Source organism: Anolis sagrei, chromosome 1, assembly GCF_037176765.1.
Source record: "Anolis sagrei isolate rAnoSag1 chromosome 1, rAnoSag1.mat, whole genome shotgun sequence".
Lineage (NCBI taxonomy): Eukaryota > Metazoa > Chordata > Lepidosauria > Squamata > Dactyloidae > Anolis > Anolis sagrei.
The window spans coordinates 343,946,803-343,962,883 of NC_090021.1; the positions used below are offsets into that span (position 1 = coordinate 343,946,803).

Here is a 16,081-nt window from a genome sequence, read left to right on the forward strand (position 1 = left end):
GAGAGGAAAAGGCAGGCAGAACTGCTCATGACTGGCCCAGAAACGGATCTAAGGCCCTCCTCCAACCATCCCAAATGCCACTGCCCTTGCCTCAGAGGGAGAGAGGAAAAGGCAGGCAGAACTGCTCATGACTGGCCCAGAAACGAATTTAAGGCCCTCCTCCAACCATCCCAACTGCCACTGCCCTTGCCTCAGAGGGAGAGAGGAAAAGGCAGGCAGAACTGCTCATGACTGGCCCAGAAACGGATCTAAGGCCCTCCTCCAACCATCCCAACTGCCACTGCCCTTGCCTCAGAGGGAGAGAGGAGAAGACAGGCAGAACTGCTCATGACTGGCCCAGAAACGGATTTAAGGTCCTCCTCCAACCATCCCAACTGCTTCTGCCCTTGCCTCATAGGAAATTAAGGAGTATCTCCATTACATCTACATGCACTAAACAACAACCCCGCCCCCCAACTTCATTTTGAGGGATAACACTGGACACTTGGCTTTCTTTGGCCTTGAAGTACTCTCTACATTGAACTTCCCCCAGGCAATGCCAGGAGATGTCTTCAAGTATCTCCACCTTGAAGTGGCCAACTTCAGTAACTCCCTGAATCCAGGTTTTCTTAGGTAAAGAACACTAAGGTACAGTGGCATCTCTCAACGGCTGTTGGGGGTCCCAGGATGGAGGGGCTTCCAATGGGCTCCCCAAGTGGGCAGGCTGGGCACCATGGAGAATTCCTTAGGAGTCCCATGGAACTCTATCACAGAGACACCAGAGTCCATGTCACTAGAGTTTGGTGCCTGAGGATGGCCCCTGGTTATGGGTCCCAGGGCGCTCTCTTACCTGATCCATTCTGATAAAGAAGCAGTCGATGAAATCCCGAGGTGAGTTGGGGTCCAGAGTAGCCCTGTGCTCCTTGGCTTCCTCCAAAACGATTTCTCTGAATTTGGCAAAGTTTGTTACCATGCGGTGATGGGGCCCTGGAACCCATTCCATGAGGGCAGGGAAGACATTGAAAAGCTAGAAGAAAAGATGGGGGGGGGTTGAATTATTATTATTATTATTATTATTATTATTATTATTATTTAAAACTTTTATATCCCGATCTTCTGAACCTCTGTAGAGGGTCTCACACCAGCATGTTAAGAGGCCACTGTAGTCCACGCTCTGGTTACATCCCGATTAGACTACTGCAATGCTCTCTATGTGGGGTTGCCTTTGAAGACGGCTCGGAAGCTCCAATTGGTCCAACGCTCGGCAGCCATGATTCTAACAGGAGCGACACGCAAGGAGCATACAACCCCCCTGTTGCGCCAACTCCACTGGCTACCAATTTGCTACCGGGCTCAATTCAAAGTGCTGGCGTTGGCCTATAAAGCCCTAAACGGTTTTGGCCTAAGTTACCTATCCGACCGCATCTCTGCCTATGAACCCACCCGGACTTTGAGATTGTCCAGGGAGGCCCTGCTCTCGATCCCGCCTGCTACACAGGTACGGTTTATTTATTTTATTTATTTACTTTACTTGTATACCGCAGTTTCTCAGCCCAACAGGCGACTCAACGCGGTTTACAACAAGGATAAGAACCAATCAACAATATACAATTTAAAACCATAAAAGCATAATATACAATATTGACACAACAATAGACAACACAAAGCATCTCATAACTAGAGTCGTGATCCAATCGTGTGAAAAAGATCTTGGAGTCCTCGTGGACAACAAGTTAAACATGAGCCAACAATGTGATGTGGCGGCAAAAAAAGCCAATGGGATTTTGGCCTGCATCAATAGGAGCCTAGTGTCTAGATCTAAGGAAGTAATGCTACCCCTCTATTCTGCCTTGGTTAGACCACATCTGGAATATTGTGTCCAATTCTGGGCACCACAATTCAAGAGAGATATTGACAAGCTGGAATGTGTCCAGAGGAGGGCGACTCAAATGATAAAGGGTCTGGAGAACAAGCCCTATGAGGAGCGGCTTAGGGAACTGGGCATGTTTAGCCTGAAGAAGAGAAGGCTGAGAGGAGATATGATAGCCATGTATAAATATGTGAGAGGAAGCCACAGGGAGGAGGAGGGAGCAAGCTTGTTCTCTGCTTCCTTGGAGACTAGGACGCAAGGGAACAATGGCTTCAAACTACAAGAGAGGAGATTCCATCTGAACACGAGGAAGAACTTCCTGACTGTGAGAGCCGTTCAGCAGTGGAACTCTCTGCCCCGGAGGGAGTGTGGTGGAGGCTCCTTCTTTGGAAGCTTTTAAGCAGAGGCTGGATGGCCATCTGTCAGGGGTGATTTGAATGCAATATTCCTGCTTCTTGGCAGAATGGGGTTGGACTGGATGGCCCATGAGGTCTCTTCCAACTCTTTGATTCTATGATTCTATGATGTTGTTTTTATATATTGTGTCGTTGTAGCATTGAATTTTTGCTGTTCCTGTTGTTAACCGCTGTGAGTCGCCTAAGGGCTGAGAACAGCGGTATACAAATAAAGTAAGTAAGTAAGTAAGTAAATAAATAAATATAAGAGCCAGGTTCAAGTGTTTCTTCATCTCTCTTATACCATTGCCAATGATAATGATGATGATGATCTGAAACACAACGAGATGCGTCCACAGCAGACAAGATCACTCTGCTGGCTGTAGTATTGGATCACATGTCGGACACTTCCCAAGTGTCTTGGACTGTGTGATGTGTAGGCACCGCACCCAGTGTGCCCATCACCACTGGGACCATTATTATTATTATTATTATTATTATTATTATTATTATTATTCGAAACACAACAAGATGAGTCCACAGCAGACACTCTGCTGGCTGTTGTGTTACATCACACGTTGGACCCTTCCCAAGTCTAGGACTGTGTGAATAATGTGAATAATGTGTGCAGACCCCAGTAAGGTGGCCTTTTGCAGCTGGCAGGTGGTAATTTTGTCAGCGCCAATTGTGTTTAAGTGCAGGCCAAGGTCTTTAGGCCCTCCAGCCAGTGTACCCCGATCCCCATTGTACCCGATTGTAAAGAAGTATTAATCCCACCGAAATGGGATTACCAAAAACTGTAAGGAACCTCCGTTAAAATGCTAATTAAACTGCCACCATAATGTATAGAGACGCTGGTATTAAAGTCTCTGTTTGTCTCTGTTTATGTTGTGAGGTAATTTTTGTAGAGTGGAATGCACCGAACGTAAAATCAATGGAGATGAGGCAGATTTTAAAATAACAAAGAGAACAAGTTTATTGTTGAACAAAGCTTGTGGTTGCAATATAAAGATGTTCAGCTTGGCATATACTTGATGGTTACAATATGGAGAGGTTATGCTTGGCATATACTTGATGGTTACAATATGACTTGGTAGAGATACAATTCAGCCTTTGATGTTACAACTTTTAAACTCTTGCTCTGGTGTAGGTGTCTATTATTCAGTGTTCCCTGCTGTGAATATTCTCACTGTTTGATCTATACTGGATCAAATAATAGAACTCCAGTCTTCCACCTACTGGCAAACATACAAAGCCTCTGTTAGTTCTTTTTAACTAAAGAAATCTAACAAAGTTTTACCCTTCAGCTCCCTAGCTGAGGAAATATTCACGAACACTAACTATCTCTACACTCCTTCACTCTTCAGAGTCTCTTCCCTGACTCTGCTACTCTCTCAGAGTCCCTATCTGACTCTGCTCTCTCTCAGGGTCTCTTCCTCCTGACTGAAACTTAACTGTCACTTTTAAACCTTTTTCTCTCTAAGCTCCTCCCACCTCCTCTTCTGCCTTGTTTCCATGGCAACATATCTCTCACAGCTGGGCCGCTCCAGCCATAGGCAACCAATGTAAAACACAAATACAGTTTTAAACACATTATAATAAACACTTCTGTACACCGATCCCCATTGTACCCGATCCCCATTGTACCCTCCAGCCAGTGTACCCGATCCCCATTGGGACCCACTTGACTGGCTTGTGCCAGAGTTCAGGAAATAAAGCTCAACTGATCACTGGAGGGAGAAATATGAGAGGCATATTTTAGCCACATAATGAGAAGAAAGGAAAGCTTAGAGAAGACAATCATAGAATCCTAGAATCAAAGAGTGGGAAGAGACCTCCTGGGCCATCATCCAGTCCAACTCCATTCTGCCAAGAAGCAGGAATATTGCATTCAAATCACCCCTGACAGATGGCCATCCAGCCTCTGCTTAAAAGCTTCCAAAGAAGGAGCCTCCACCACACTCCGGGGCAGAGAGTTCCTCTGCTGAACGGCTCTCACAGTCAGGAAGTTCTTCCTCGTGTTCAGATGGAATCTCCTCTCTTGTAGTTTGAAGCCATTGTTCCCTTGCGTCCTAGTCTCCAGGGAAGCAGAAAACAAGCTTGCTCCCTCCTCCTCCCTGTGGCTTCCTCTCACGTATTGATACATGGCCCTCGTCATATCTCCTCTCAGCCTTCTCTTCTTCAGGCTAAACATGCCCAGCTCCTTAAGCCACTCCTCATAGGGCTTGTTCTCCAGACCCTTGATTCTTTGAGTCGCTCTCCTCTGGACACATTCCAGCTTGTCAATATCTCTCTTGAATTGTGGTGCCCAGAATTGGACACAATATTCCAGATGTGGTCTAACCAAAACAGAATAGAGGGGTAGCATGACTTCCCTAGATCTAGACACTAGGCTCCTCTTGATGCAGGCCAAAATCCCATTGGCTTTTTTTGCCGCCAATGATGCTGAGGAAAATGGAAGGAAAAAGGAAGAGGGGCCGACCAAGGGCAAGATGGATGGATTGGATCCTTGAAGGGACTGGCTTGAGTCTGAAGGAGCTGAGGGTGGTGATGGCTGACAGGGAGCTCTAGCGTGGGCTAGTCCATGAGGTCATGAATAACTGGAAGTGACTGAATAAAGAAACAACAACCATATTTTTAAGGTTTTTAACAGTTATTGTTAAACTGATACGATTGATTTTTAATTCTATTTTTCTGTTTGTATATTTTTGAATTTTAAATTGTATTGGAATGTCTCTAAAATAAACCGTTTGAGTCCCCTTTGTGGAAAGAAAAAAATAGGGCAGTAATAATAATAATAATAATAATAATAATAATAATAATAATATCTGGGCGTACTACACTGGACAATCAGACTACACAGAGAAGCCATTGAAATCCACAAGAAGCAGGTGGACAATTTCAACAGAAAGGAAGAAACCATGAAAATGAACAAAATCTGGCTACCAGTATTCAAAAACTCTAAAATTACAACAGCAAAACAACAGAGGGGAAACAAACAGGCACATAAAATCACTCTCAACAAAGGATTTCCCCCAGGCGCTTCCAAGCCATTGAATGCAAATCAAGGTGATCAGCTGAAACATTCCCACCTAGCTCCAGCAGACAAGAGTCCTTTGCCCCACCCCGGTCATTCCACAGATATATAAACCCACTTTTCCTACTTCCAACAGACCTCACTACCTCTGAGGATGCTTGCCATAGATGCAGGCGAAATGTCAGGAGAAAAATTGCCTCCAGAACATGGCCATATAGCCCGGAAAAGCCTACAACAACCCAGTGATTCCAGCCATGAAAGCCTTCGACAATGTATTGGAATGTCTCTAAAATAAACCGTTTGAGTCTCCTTTGTGGAGAGAAAAAGTAGGGCAATAATAATAATAATAATAATAATAATAATAATAATAATATCTGGGCGTACTACACTGGGCAATCAAGATGGTATTTGTGGCACAAGTTCCAGTGGATCATCTGAGCAACAGTGTTGTGCCTCTGCGTGTAGTCTATCTGCGCGATCTTCTTGCAGCAGCTGAGGATGGGATCCATCGTTTCACCTCCTTCCTGGCAAAGTCTACATGTGGAATTTGTCACTGACTTTTCAATTCTGTCTTTAATGGCACTGGTTCCAATGCTTTGTTTTTGGGCTGCAAAAATCAGGCCCTCCGTCTCATTTCTCAAAATACCATTTCTGAGCCACATACATGGAAAATTCTCCATTTTTCTCTCAAGTTTCCCCAGGAAATCTTGGGGTTTTATTGATGTTTAACTGCAACCCAGCTTTTGCGCTTTCTTCTTTCACCTGGATGAGAAGGCTCCTCAGCTCCTCCTCGCTTTTGGCCATCAGAGTGGTGTCATCTGCATATCTAGGGTTGTTAATGTTTCTTCCAGCAATTTTCACCCCAGCCTTGCATTCCTCAAGCCCCGCACATCCTCGCATGATGTGTTCTGCATACAAGTTGAATAGGTGGGGTGAGAGGATACAACCCTGCCGTACACCTTTCCCAATCTTGAACCAGTCTGTTGTTCCGTGGTCAGTTCTTGCCAGAAGGTCCCCCATGACCTTCTGGCAAGGAAACTAGTCCAAGGTGGGCTAGGCAAAACTACGGTGAGGTGGATCTGTAATTGGTTAAGTGGACGAACACAGAGAGTGCTCACCAATGCTTCCTCTTCATCTTGGAAAGAAGTGACGAGTGGAGTGCCATCAGGAGGGTTCCGTCCTGGGCCCGGTCCTGTTCAACATCTTGATTAATGACTTAGCTGAAGGGCGAGAAGGCAGGATCATCAAGTTTGCAGACGACACCAAATTGGGAGGGAGAGCCAAGACTCCAGAGGACAAGAGCAGGATTCAAAGGGATCTTGACAGATTAGAGAGATGATGGGCCAAAACTAACAAAATGAAGTTCAACAGTGACAAATGCAAGATACTCCACTTTGGCAGGAAAAACGAAATGCAAAGATACAAAATGGGGGACAATGCCTGGCTCGAGAGCAGGACGTGTGAAAAAGATCTTGGAGTCCTCGTGGACAGGAAGTTAAACATGAGCCAGGAATGTGATGTGGCGGCAAAAAAAGCCAATGGGATTTTGGCCTGCATCAAGAGGAGCCTAGTGTCTAGATCTAAGGAAGTCATGCTACCCCTCTATTCTGCTTTGGTTAGACCACATCTGGAATACTGTGTCCAATTCTGGGCACCACAATTCAAGAGAGATATTGACAAGCTGGAATGTGTCCAGAGGAAGGCGACTAAAATGATCAGGGGTCTGGAGAACAAGCCCTATGAGGAGCGGCTTAAGGTGCTGGGCATGTTTAGCCTGAAGAAGAGAAGGCTGAGAGGAGATATGATAGCCATGTATAAATATGTGAGAGGAAGCCACAGGGAGGAGGCGGGAGCAAGCTTGTTTTCTGCTTCCCTGGAGACTAGGACGCAATGGAACAATGGCTTCAAACTACAAGAGAGGATATTCCACCTGAACATTAGGAAGAACTTCCTGACTGTGAGAGCCGTTCAGCAGTGGAACTCTCTGCCCCGGAGGGAGTGTGGTGGAGGCTCCTTCTTTGGAAGCTTTTAAGCAGAGGCTGGGTGGCCATCTGTCAGGTGTGATTTGAATGCAATATTCCTGCTTCTTGGCAGAATGGGGTTAGACTGGATGGCCCATGAGGTCTCTTCCAACTCTTTGACTCTATGATTCTATGATTCTATGTTGCTACTTGATCCTTATACAGATTCCCCAGGAGAGAGACAAGGTGATTTGGGATGCCCATCCCACCAAGAACTTGCCACAATTTATGATGATCCACACCAGTGGTTCTCAACCTTGCTAATGCCGCGACCCTCATGTTGTGGTGACCCCCAAATATAAAAATCATTTTTGTTGCTACTTCAGAACTGTAATTTTGCTACTATTATGAACTGTAAGGTAAGTATCTGATATGCAGGATGTATTCTCATTCAGTGGACCAAATTTGGCACAAATACTCAATATGCCTAAATTTGAATACCGGTGGGGTAGGGGAGGGTGATTGATTTTGATATTGGGAGTTATAGTTGCTCGGATTTATAGTTCACCTACAATCAAAGAGCATTCTGAGCTCCACCAACAATGGAATTGAACCATCCTTGGCACACAGACCTCCAATGACCAACAGAAATATATTGGAAGGGTTTGGTGGACACTGACCTTGAATTTGGGAGTTATAGTTCATGTACATCCAGAAATATATTGGAAGAGTTTGGTGGGCACTGACCTTGAGTTTGGGAGTTGTAGTTCATGTACATCCAGAGAGTACATCCAATAGACCTTGACATTTGAGAGTTATGGTTGTTGGGATTTATAGTTCACCTACAATCAAAGAGCATTCTGAACTCCACCAATGATAGAATTGGGCCAAACTTCCCACACAGAACCCCCATGACCAACAGAAAATACTGTGTTTTTTTATGGTCTTTGGGGACCCCCTCTGACACCCCCTGGTGAGCCCCCCAGGAGTCCCGACCCCCAGGTTGAGAAACACTGATCTACACAGTCAAAGGCTTTAGAACAGTCGATAAAAGAGAAATAGGTGTTTTACTGAAACTCCGTTTCTTTCTCCATTATCCAACATCCGGATATTGGCAATGTAGTCTCTCATTCCTCTGCCTTTTCTAAACCCGGACTTTCCCCTGACTTTCCTTATTTTCACTTAACAGGTTTAAAGCATGCTGCAGTGCGCTTTTGCTGTGTGCATAGTCTGGCTGCCATGTTTTGAAGATAATCCTGAGTTGTAGCCAATGATGAGTGCAGATGGGGCCTTAAGGAGAAATATCACCCCACAAGCAATGAGAGAAAAGGGCCTACCTTTCCACAAACAGAGGTAAAAATCTTCACGTTATCTTCACACAGGGCAAACAAGTCTTGAAACCTCTTGTCGTCGTATCCGTAGCGCTTTCCAAAGATGATGGAACAGATGACATTGTAGGTAGCATAGGTGACGAGGTGGTGTGGGTCAAAGGGTTGGCCTGGAAGGGGGAAAACAGCACAGTCTTATCGCTGTCCAACTCTTAGATTATCAGTCATAGAATCATAGAAACCAAGAGTTGGAAGAGACCTCCTGGGCCATCATCCAGTCCAACCCCATTCTGCCAAGAAGCAGGAATATTGCATTCAAATCACCCCTGACAGATGGCCATCCAGCCTCTGCTTAAAAGCTTCCAAAGAAGGAGCCTCCACCACACTCCCTCTGGGGCAGAGAGTTCCACTGCTGAACGGCTCTCACAGTCAGGAAGTTCTCCCTCATGTTCAGGTGGAATCTCCTCTCTTGTAGTTTGAAGCCATTGTTCCCTTGCGTCCTAGTTTCCAAGGAAGCAGAAAACAAGCTTGCTCCCTCCTCCTCCCTGTGGCTTCCTCTCACATATTTATATATGGCTATCATATCTCCTCTCAGCCTTCTCTTCTTCAGGCTAAACATACCCAGCTCCTTAAGCCGCTCCTCATAGGGCTTGTTCTCCAGACCCTTGATCATTTTAGTCGCCCTCTTCCTCTGGACACATTCCAGCTTGGAGTCAATATCTCTCTTGAATTGTGGTGCCCAGAATTGGACACAATATTCCAGGTAAAGTGGTCTAACCAAGGCGGAATAGAGCATGGGGAGCATGACTTCCCTGGATCTAGACACTATGCTCCTCTTGATGCAGGCCAAAATCCCATTGGGTTTTTTTGCCACCACATCACATTCCTGGCTCATGTTTAACTTCCTGTCCACGAGGACTCCAAGATCTTTTTCACACATACTGCTCTCAAGCCAGGCCTCATCGTCCCCCATTCTGTATCTTTGCATTTCGTTTTTTCTGCCAAAGTGGAGTATCTTGCATTTGTCCCTGTTGAACTTCATTGTGTTAGTTTTGGCCCATCATCTCTCTAATCTGTCAAGATCGTTTTGAATGCTGCTCCTGTCCTCTGGAGTATTGGCTCTCCCTCCCAATTTGGTCCCGTCTGCAAACTTGATGATCCTGCCTCTTAGATTATCTCTTAGATAATCAGTAGGGCTGGGCGGTTTCGTTTCGTTAATTCGTAATTCGTTAAAAAATTCGTTAATTTTTCAATTACAAAACGATAACGAACCAGTCTGGAGCAATTTTTTAAAAAAACGAATTTTTAAATTGTTTCGTAAATGTTTTGTATTTCGTTATTGTATTCGTTTCGTTATCGTTTTGAGGTCGTTTCGTTATTATTTCCGCATGTCTGGGGCAAGTTTTATAGTTGTTTTGGTTTTCTAAGAGTTTTTATAGTTGTTTTTGGTTTAATTAAGCTTCAGAAGTTCCCCCTGTCCCATTTGGAGGTTTTTTAGCGTATTGCGCGGTCGCGTCCGCCATTAACGAATCGATTCGTTATTGTTTCGGAAATCGATTCGTTATTGTTTTGTAATTTTTTTTCACATTTACGAAATTTCGTAAATATCGAACTTTTTTAAAGGAAAATTTTGTAATTATTTTAAATAACGAAACGCAAAAAACCCCAAAAAACGAATCGATTTTAGAAACAAATTTTTCTGTTGTTACCCAGGCCTAATAATCAGTCCTGTTTGATCCTGCTGGGAAACTCCATGGATTGGGTTGGTCCGGGTTGGACAAAAATGGATGCCTCCTTCCACCTCTTACAGGCAGTGGACAACACAGTCTCATATTCTAGAAGACTCCTGTATTTGAGGGGACTGGGATAGATCACTTCCCATTGGACTGAGGAAGTGGTGACATTTATTTATTCATTCATTCATTCATTCATTCAAACTACAAGAGAGGAGATTCCATCTGAACATTAGGAAGTAGGCCTGGGTAACAACGGAAAAATTTGTTTCTAAAATCGATTTGTATTTGGGGGGGGGGGTTTGTTTCGATATTTAAAATAATTACAAAATTTTCCCTTGAAAAAGTTCGATATTTACGAAATTTCGTAAATGGTAAAAAATTAACGAATCGATTTCCGAAACAATAACGAATCGATTCGTTAATGGTGGACGCGACCGCGAAATACGCTAAAAAACCTCCAAAACCTTCTGAAGCTTCCCTCTCCCTCTGTTCTTGACTGTTGGTGTGATATTATAATTTTGTTTCACTAATTAAACCATAAAACTGGCCCAGACATGCGGAAATAATAACGAAACGACCTCAAAACAATAACGAAACGAATACAATATCGAAATACAAAGCATTTACAAAACGTATTTAAAAATTCGTTTTTTAAAATAATTGCTCCAGAATGGTTCGTTATCGTTTTGTAATTGAAAAAATTAACGAATTATTAACGAATTACGAATTAACGAAACGAAACCGCCCAGGCCTATTAGGAAGAACTTCCTGACTGTGAGAGCCGTTCAGCAGTGGAACTCTCTGCCCCGGAGTGTGGTGGAGGCTCCTTCTTTGGAAGCTTTTAAGCAGAGGCTGGATGGCCATCTGTCAGGGGTGATTTGAATGCAATATTCCTGCTTCTTGGCAGAATGGGGTTGGACTGGATGGCCCAAGAGGTCTCTTCCAACTCTTTGATTCTATGATTCTATGATTTGATTCTATGATTCTATGATTCATTCATTCATTCAAGCCCCACTTTCTCCCTCCTGAGGAGGCTGAAAGCAGCTGAGACCATGACCAACGTCTTCCCATCACAACCTCTGTGTTGAAGGAGAACCTCTCTTGCTCCATCTGCGTCTTTGGAAATTGTGTGGCCCTTTTTTTGTCCCTGCCCCTTCCATACCATACAGGAAAGACATTCTAGCCTTTGAAATCCACATTCTGACATGTGAGATTCAGGAGTCAGAAATGGTGTGTGTGTTTAGTTTATTCGATGCTTAGACCATAGGTCTTTCATATACAAGTCATAGAATCATAGAATCCTAGAATCAAAGAGTTGGAAGAGACCTCCTGGGCCATCCAGTCCAACCCCATTCTGCCAAGAAGCAGGAATATCGCATTCAAATCACCCCTGACAGATGGCCATCCAGCCTCTGCTTAAAAGCCTCCAAAGAAGGAGCCTCCTTCCACCACACTCCGGGGCAGAGAGTTCCACTGCTGAACAGCTCTCACAGTCAGGAAGTTCTTCCTAATGTTCAGATGGAATCTCCTCTCAAGTCAAGGCAAACAAATAAATACATGAACACCAGATTATCAAATACAATATAAAATACACCATAAAATCTTATAAATCATTAAAAATTCTACATACATCGATAGCAAGATGCAGCTTTAAAATGCTACATAATGTGAAGACTCATACCTGCGTAATTAAAAACCAAGTAAAAGCAAATAGATACAGCATTATTAAAACTACACAAACAGCCACTATTAGTTGAAAGCTTCCCCAGCACAGTCAACTGCAATATCAGAGATTAGTTTTGCCCGGATTTTCTGTGCTGCCAGGGCAAAAAGAGACACCTTTTGAGTAACCACGGGGTTAGTGTCAGCCAAGAGATAAAAAATCTTTTCAGACACAGTGTTGGTCTGAAGGAGGTGAAGAATAAACCCGAGTATTTTGGTTCTTGGATCAGAATACAAAGGTCAGAAAAGCAAATAGTGAGGCAGATCCTCAATTTCCGGCGGAGACCATGACCCACATCTTCCCATCACAACCTCTGTGTTGAAGGAGAACCTCTCTTGCTCCATCTGAGTCTTGGAAGTTGTGTGGCCCTGTTTTTGTCCCTGCCCCTTCCATACCATACAGGAAGGACATTCTAGCCTTTGAAATCCACATTCTGACATGTGAGATTCAGGAGTCAGAAATGGTGGACACCACTTTGATTAAGAATGAACGTTGAGCTGATGATTGCTCATTTTGGAAGCTGTCATAGGAAAGCCACCCTTGCTCAGGTTCCCTCCAACTTTTTAAAGATGTAGAACGCCTGAGCATCTATCTGGGCTTAGAATATCTGAAGGCCAAGCATCTCAGAAAAGACCAAGTCACAGAATGGTCAACCTCCAGATGGGAAATTCCAGAACTCTGGGTTGCTGGAGCGTACAAGGAATCAGTTAGTGTGTGTGTGTTGCAACTCAGGGGAGTTTCCAGACACCACCACACCAAGGCTGTCGGTTTTGTAGTTTATTGAGAAAAGCAAAATCAAAACAAATTAATAGAAATGCACAAGTTCCATAAGCAAAACGGAGGCTTAAATGCAAAGGCAAAGTTCCCAAGATCCGAAGCCAAAAACATGAAGCATCATCCCTTCGTAATGGTCAAACAAGAGTCCATGGTAAACAGTTGATAACAAGACCCAGATCCCAGACTCAGGAAGCCAGAAGCATGCTGCTAAAAGCCAAGGTAAAACCCACAGAAGTTATCATGGGAAGAGCTACGTTGGACTGACAAAAATTGCCTGTCAGCTACAAGACTAAATACCCTTTGCGGACATGAACGCATTGCGTTGACCTTTGGCACCTTTGTCAGACTACACAGAGAAGCCATTGAAATCCACAAGCATGTGGACAATTTCAACAGAAAGGAGGAAACCATGAAAATGAACAAAATCTGGCTACCAGTATTAAAAAACTCTAAAATTACAACAGCAAAACAACAGAGAGGAAACAACCAGGCACATCTAAACACCTCTCAACAAAAGATTCCCCCAGGCTCAGCCAGGCCTTCAAATGCTAATGAAGGTGGTCAGTTGAAACATTCACACCTAGCTCCAGCAGACAAGAGCTCTTTGCCCCACCCCAGTCATTCCACTGATATATAAACCAATTTTCCTAGTTCCAACAGACCTCACTACCTCTGTGGATGCTTGCCATAGATGCAGGTGAAACGTCAGGAAAAGATGCCTCTAGAACATGGCCACATAGCCCGAAAAAACCCACAACAACCTAGTGATTCCAGCCATTAAAGCCTTCGACAATACTAGTGCTTTACTCTTCACCTGCATGGTGTATTTTCTTTCTTTGACAAGGCAATATGTGGGCAAATCAAATGTGAACTACACGTGGTTTACTTCACATGATGCCACATGGGTGAGCAGGAGGGAAAGTCCCTAACCCTATGTATGGGGAACCCTGTGCCTAGAAGATCTATAAAACGAAGATGCATGCAAGAGTTTGTATTTAGAACCTTTTGATGAGACAGGCCAGGAGGAATTTCCTGGAAAGCCCTTTGGGTGAGGATGAGTAATAGAGTGCACTTACCCTTTGTGCCATGGAGTTGTTCCAGGAGATACCGAGCTTCCTCTTGGATCCTCTCCTCAATGCTCTTCTTCCCCATCCCAAAGTTGCGGAGGGTGGTCAAGGTAAAATGCCGGATCAGCTGCCAGCTCTCCCCACTGCTGAATATGATCCCTGGAACAGATGAAGGAAGAGACCATGATGGGAGAATAGTCAGGGTCAAGGTGAGGGAAAATGGCCAAATACGCATGGGTCTTCAGTGTTATCTCTTTAGACTGAGGGATTGGGGGCCATTTTCTGTCTTTCAGCTACTTCTTTGTGTGTGGAGGTCTCTTTTATCACTTTCTGGTCACCTAGACCCCCAACTCAGGAACCATTGTCCTAATACGCATCCATACGCGACTGAAGCACTCTTAAGTCTTGTAATCTCAAGAGGGAGCGACATGGCTTTCTGTTAGTCTTAAGCTATTTCTTAACAAAAATAGGTATACAATTGTATGTTCCCTTTTGGGAGAAACACAGACTTTTGGAGAGAAGCCCATTACATCAGTTTCATAAAGGCTGTGTCTAATGCTTCATATTTTCATAAGGACTGGATTTTTGCATTTTCTTCATTTCCTTAGGAGGCCTTTCTATATTTACACAGTTAATGGTACTCTAACTTCCTAATTGTAAGATAGGTAAGATATGCCGCCAACATTGCATAGACAAACAACTGCTCAAGAGAACTGTTTCGAGTGGTCACAACTTCTAAACCCGGTTCATCCAGGGACTCCTGGTAAATTGGCCGTTCATTCTGACGATCTTGCCAGGTTCTTTGCGGATAAAGTCACTCTGATCTGCTCTGATTTGACCCCAGTATTAATGTGAATACTCTGTGAATGTGAGTGAGGAATTTGCTTGTCCTTGTTGACTGGATTCTTGAGGACATGGACAAGATCCTGGGAGGAATTAGGCCGACCACTTGTTCTCTGGATCCTTGTCCACCCTGGCTTGTAAAATCAGCCAGGCGGGCCTGGCATAGTCGGTGAAAGTATTGGTCATTATCTATAAAGCCCTAAATCAGTGATGGCCAACCTCTTGTACTTGGTGTGTCAAAATTCGCCAAAACACCAGCATAATTTGGGTGGGGTGTCACTTTGAGAAAAATTGCATCATTGCATCATGGCGGGGCAGCTACAGCAATTCTTAGGTGAGACTGTGGGTTTGGACCCCTTCCAATCAGGCCTTCGTTCAGGTCATGGGACAGAGACTGTCTTGGTAGATATTACTGATGAAATTTGTCGTCAGTTAGACTGAGGCGGATCAGCGCTATTGGTACTCTTGGACCTCACAGCTGCATTCAACACCGTGGACCATGACTTGCTGATTCATCGATTGGCTCTGTCTGGTGTATGAGGTTTAGCCCTGAAATGGTTCAATGTGTTTCTCCGGGAGGGTGGAGTGGTCAGGCCAAAGCTCTGAGAGCTCCTGCCTTTGCTGTGGAGTGAGTTCCCCAGGGTGCCATCCTTCTCTCGCCCCTGTTATTTCACATCTACGTCCGGCCACTTGCTGGACTGGTGCGGAGCTTTGGCAGAGAGTGCTACCCATATGCAGATGATACCCAGCTACTCTTGCGTCTCGAACCTGGGACAACCGTGATTCCTGAGAACTTTAGGCTGTGTTTGGAAGCAGTGATGAGTTGGCTACGAACAAGTAGACTAAAAGTCAATCCTGCAAAAACTGAGATCCTCTGGCCCAGTCAGCTGCCAGAATTAATCCCGTCTCTGCCTGATTTCGATGGGGAAGCTCTGGTTCCGTCTTCCACTGTTGAAAGCCTTAAAGGGGTTGTGTTGGACTCATCGCTGACGATGGAGGCCCACATCACGGCCATAAGGAAGCAGGCCTTTTTTCATCTTCGCCAGGCAAGGACATTGGCATCCGACCTTTCGGCAGAAGCATTGGCAACAGTAATCCACGCAACAGTCACCACAAGGTTGGACTATTGCAATGCCTTATATGCTGGTCTTCGAAGTCAACGACCCAGAAGATTCGGATGGTCCAAAATGCGGCGGCCAAGCTGCTAGCAGGATCATCTAGAAGATCCCATATTGCACCGATTCTGCAACAAGTGCATTGGCTTCCAAGGAACATCAGATCTCTTACAAGATACTGATCCTGACATTGAGAGCTCAAAATGGCCAAGGACCTTTCTATCTTAGGGACCGCCTCATTCCTTTTCCC

At 44.5% G+C, this 16,081-nt stretch overlaps 1 protein-coding gene across 1 annotated transcript in view; it reads right to left on the reverse strand.

The window, feature by feature from the left end:
* Positions 1–16,081, reverse strand: part of LOC137094758 (cytochrome P450 2C18-like) — a 42,889-nt gene that overhangs the window by 10,556 nt on the left and 16,252 nt on the right. The window contains exons 3-5 of the mRNA XM_067463157.1: positions 13,883–14,032; positions 8,580–8,740; positions 830–1,006 (exon numbers count right to left, since the gene is read on the reverse strand). Coding sequence (XP_067319258.1) covers positions 830–1,006; positions 8,580–8,740; positions 13,883–14,032 — 488 coding nt within the window. The remainder of the gene's footprint in view (positions 1–829; positions 1,007–8,579; positions 8,741–13,882; positions 14,033–16,081) is intronic.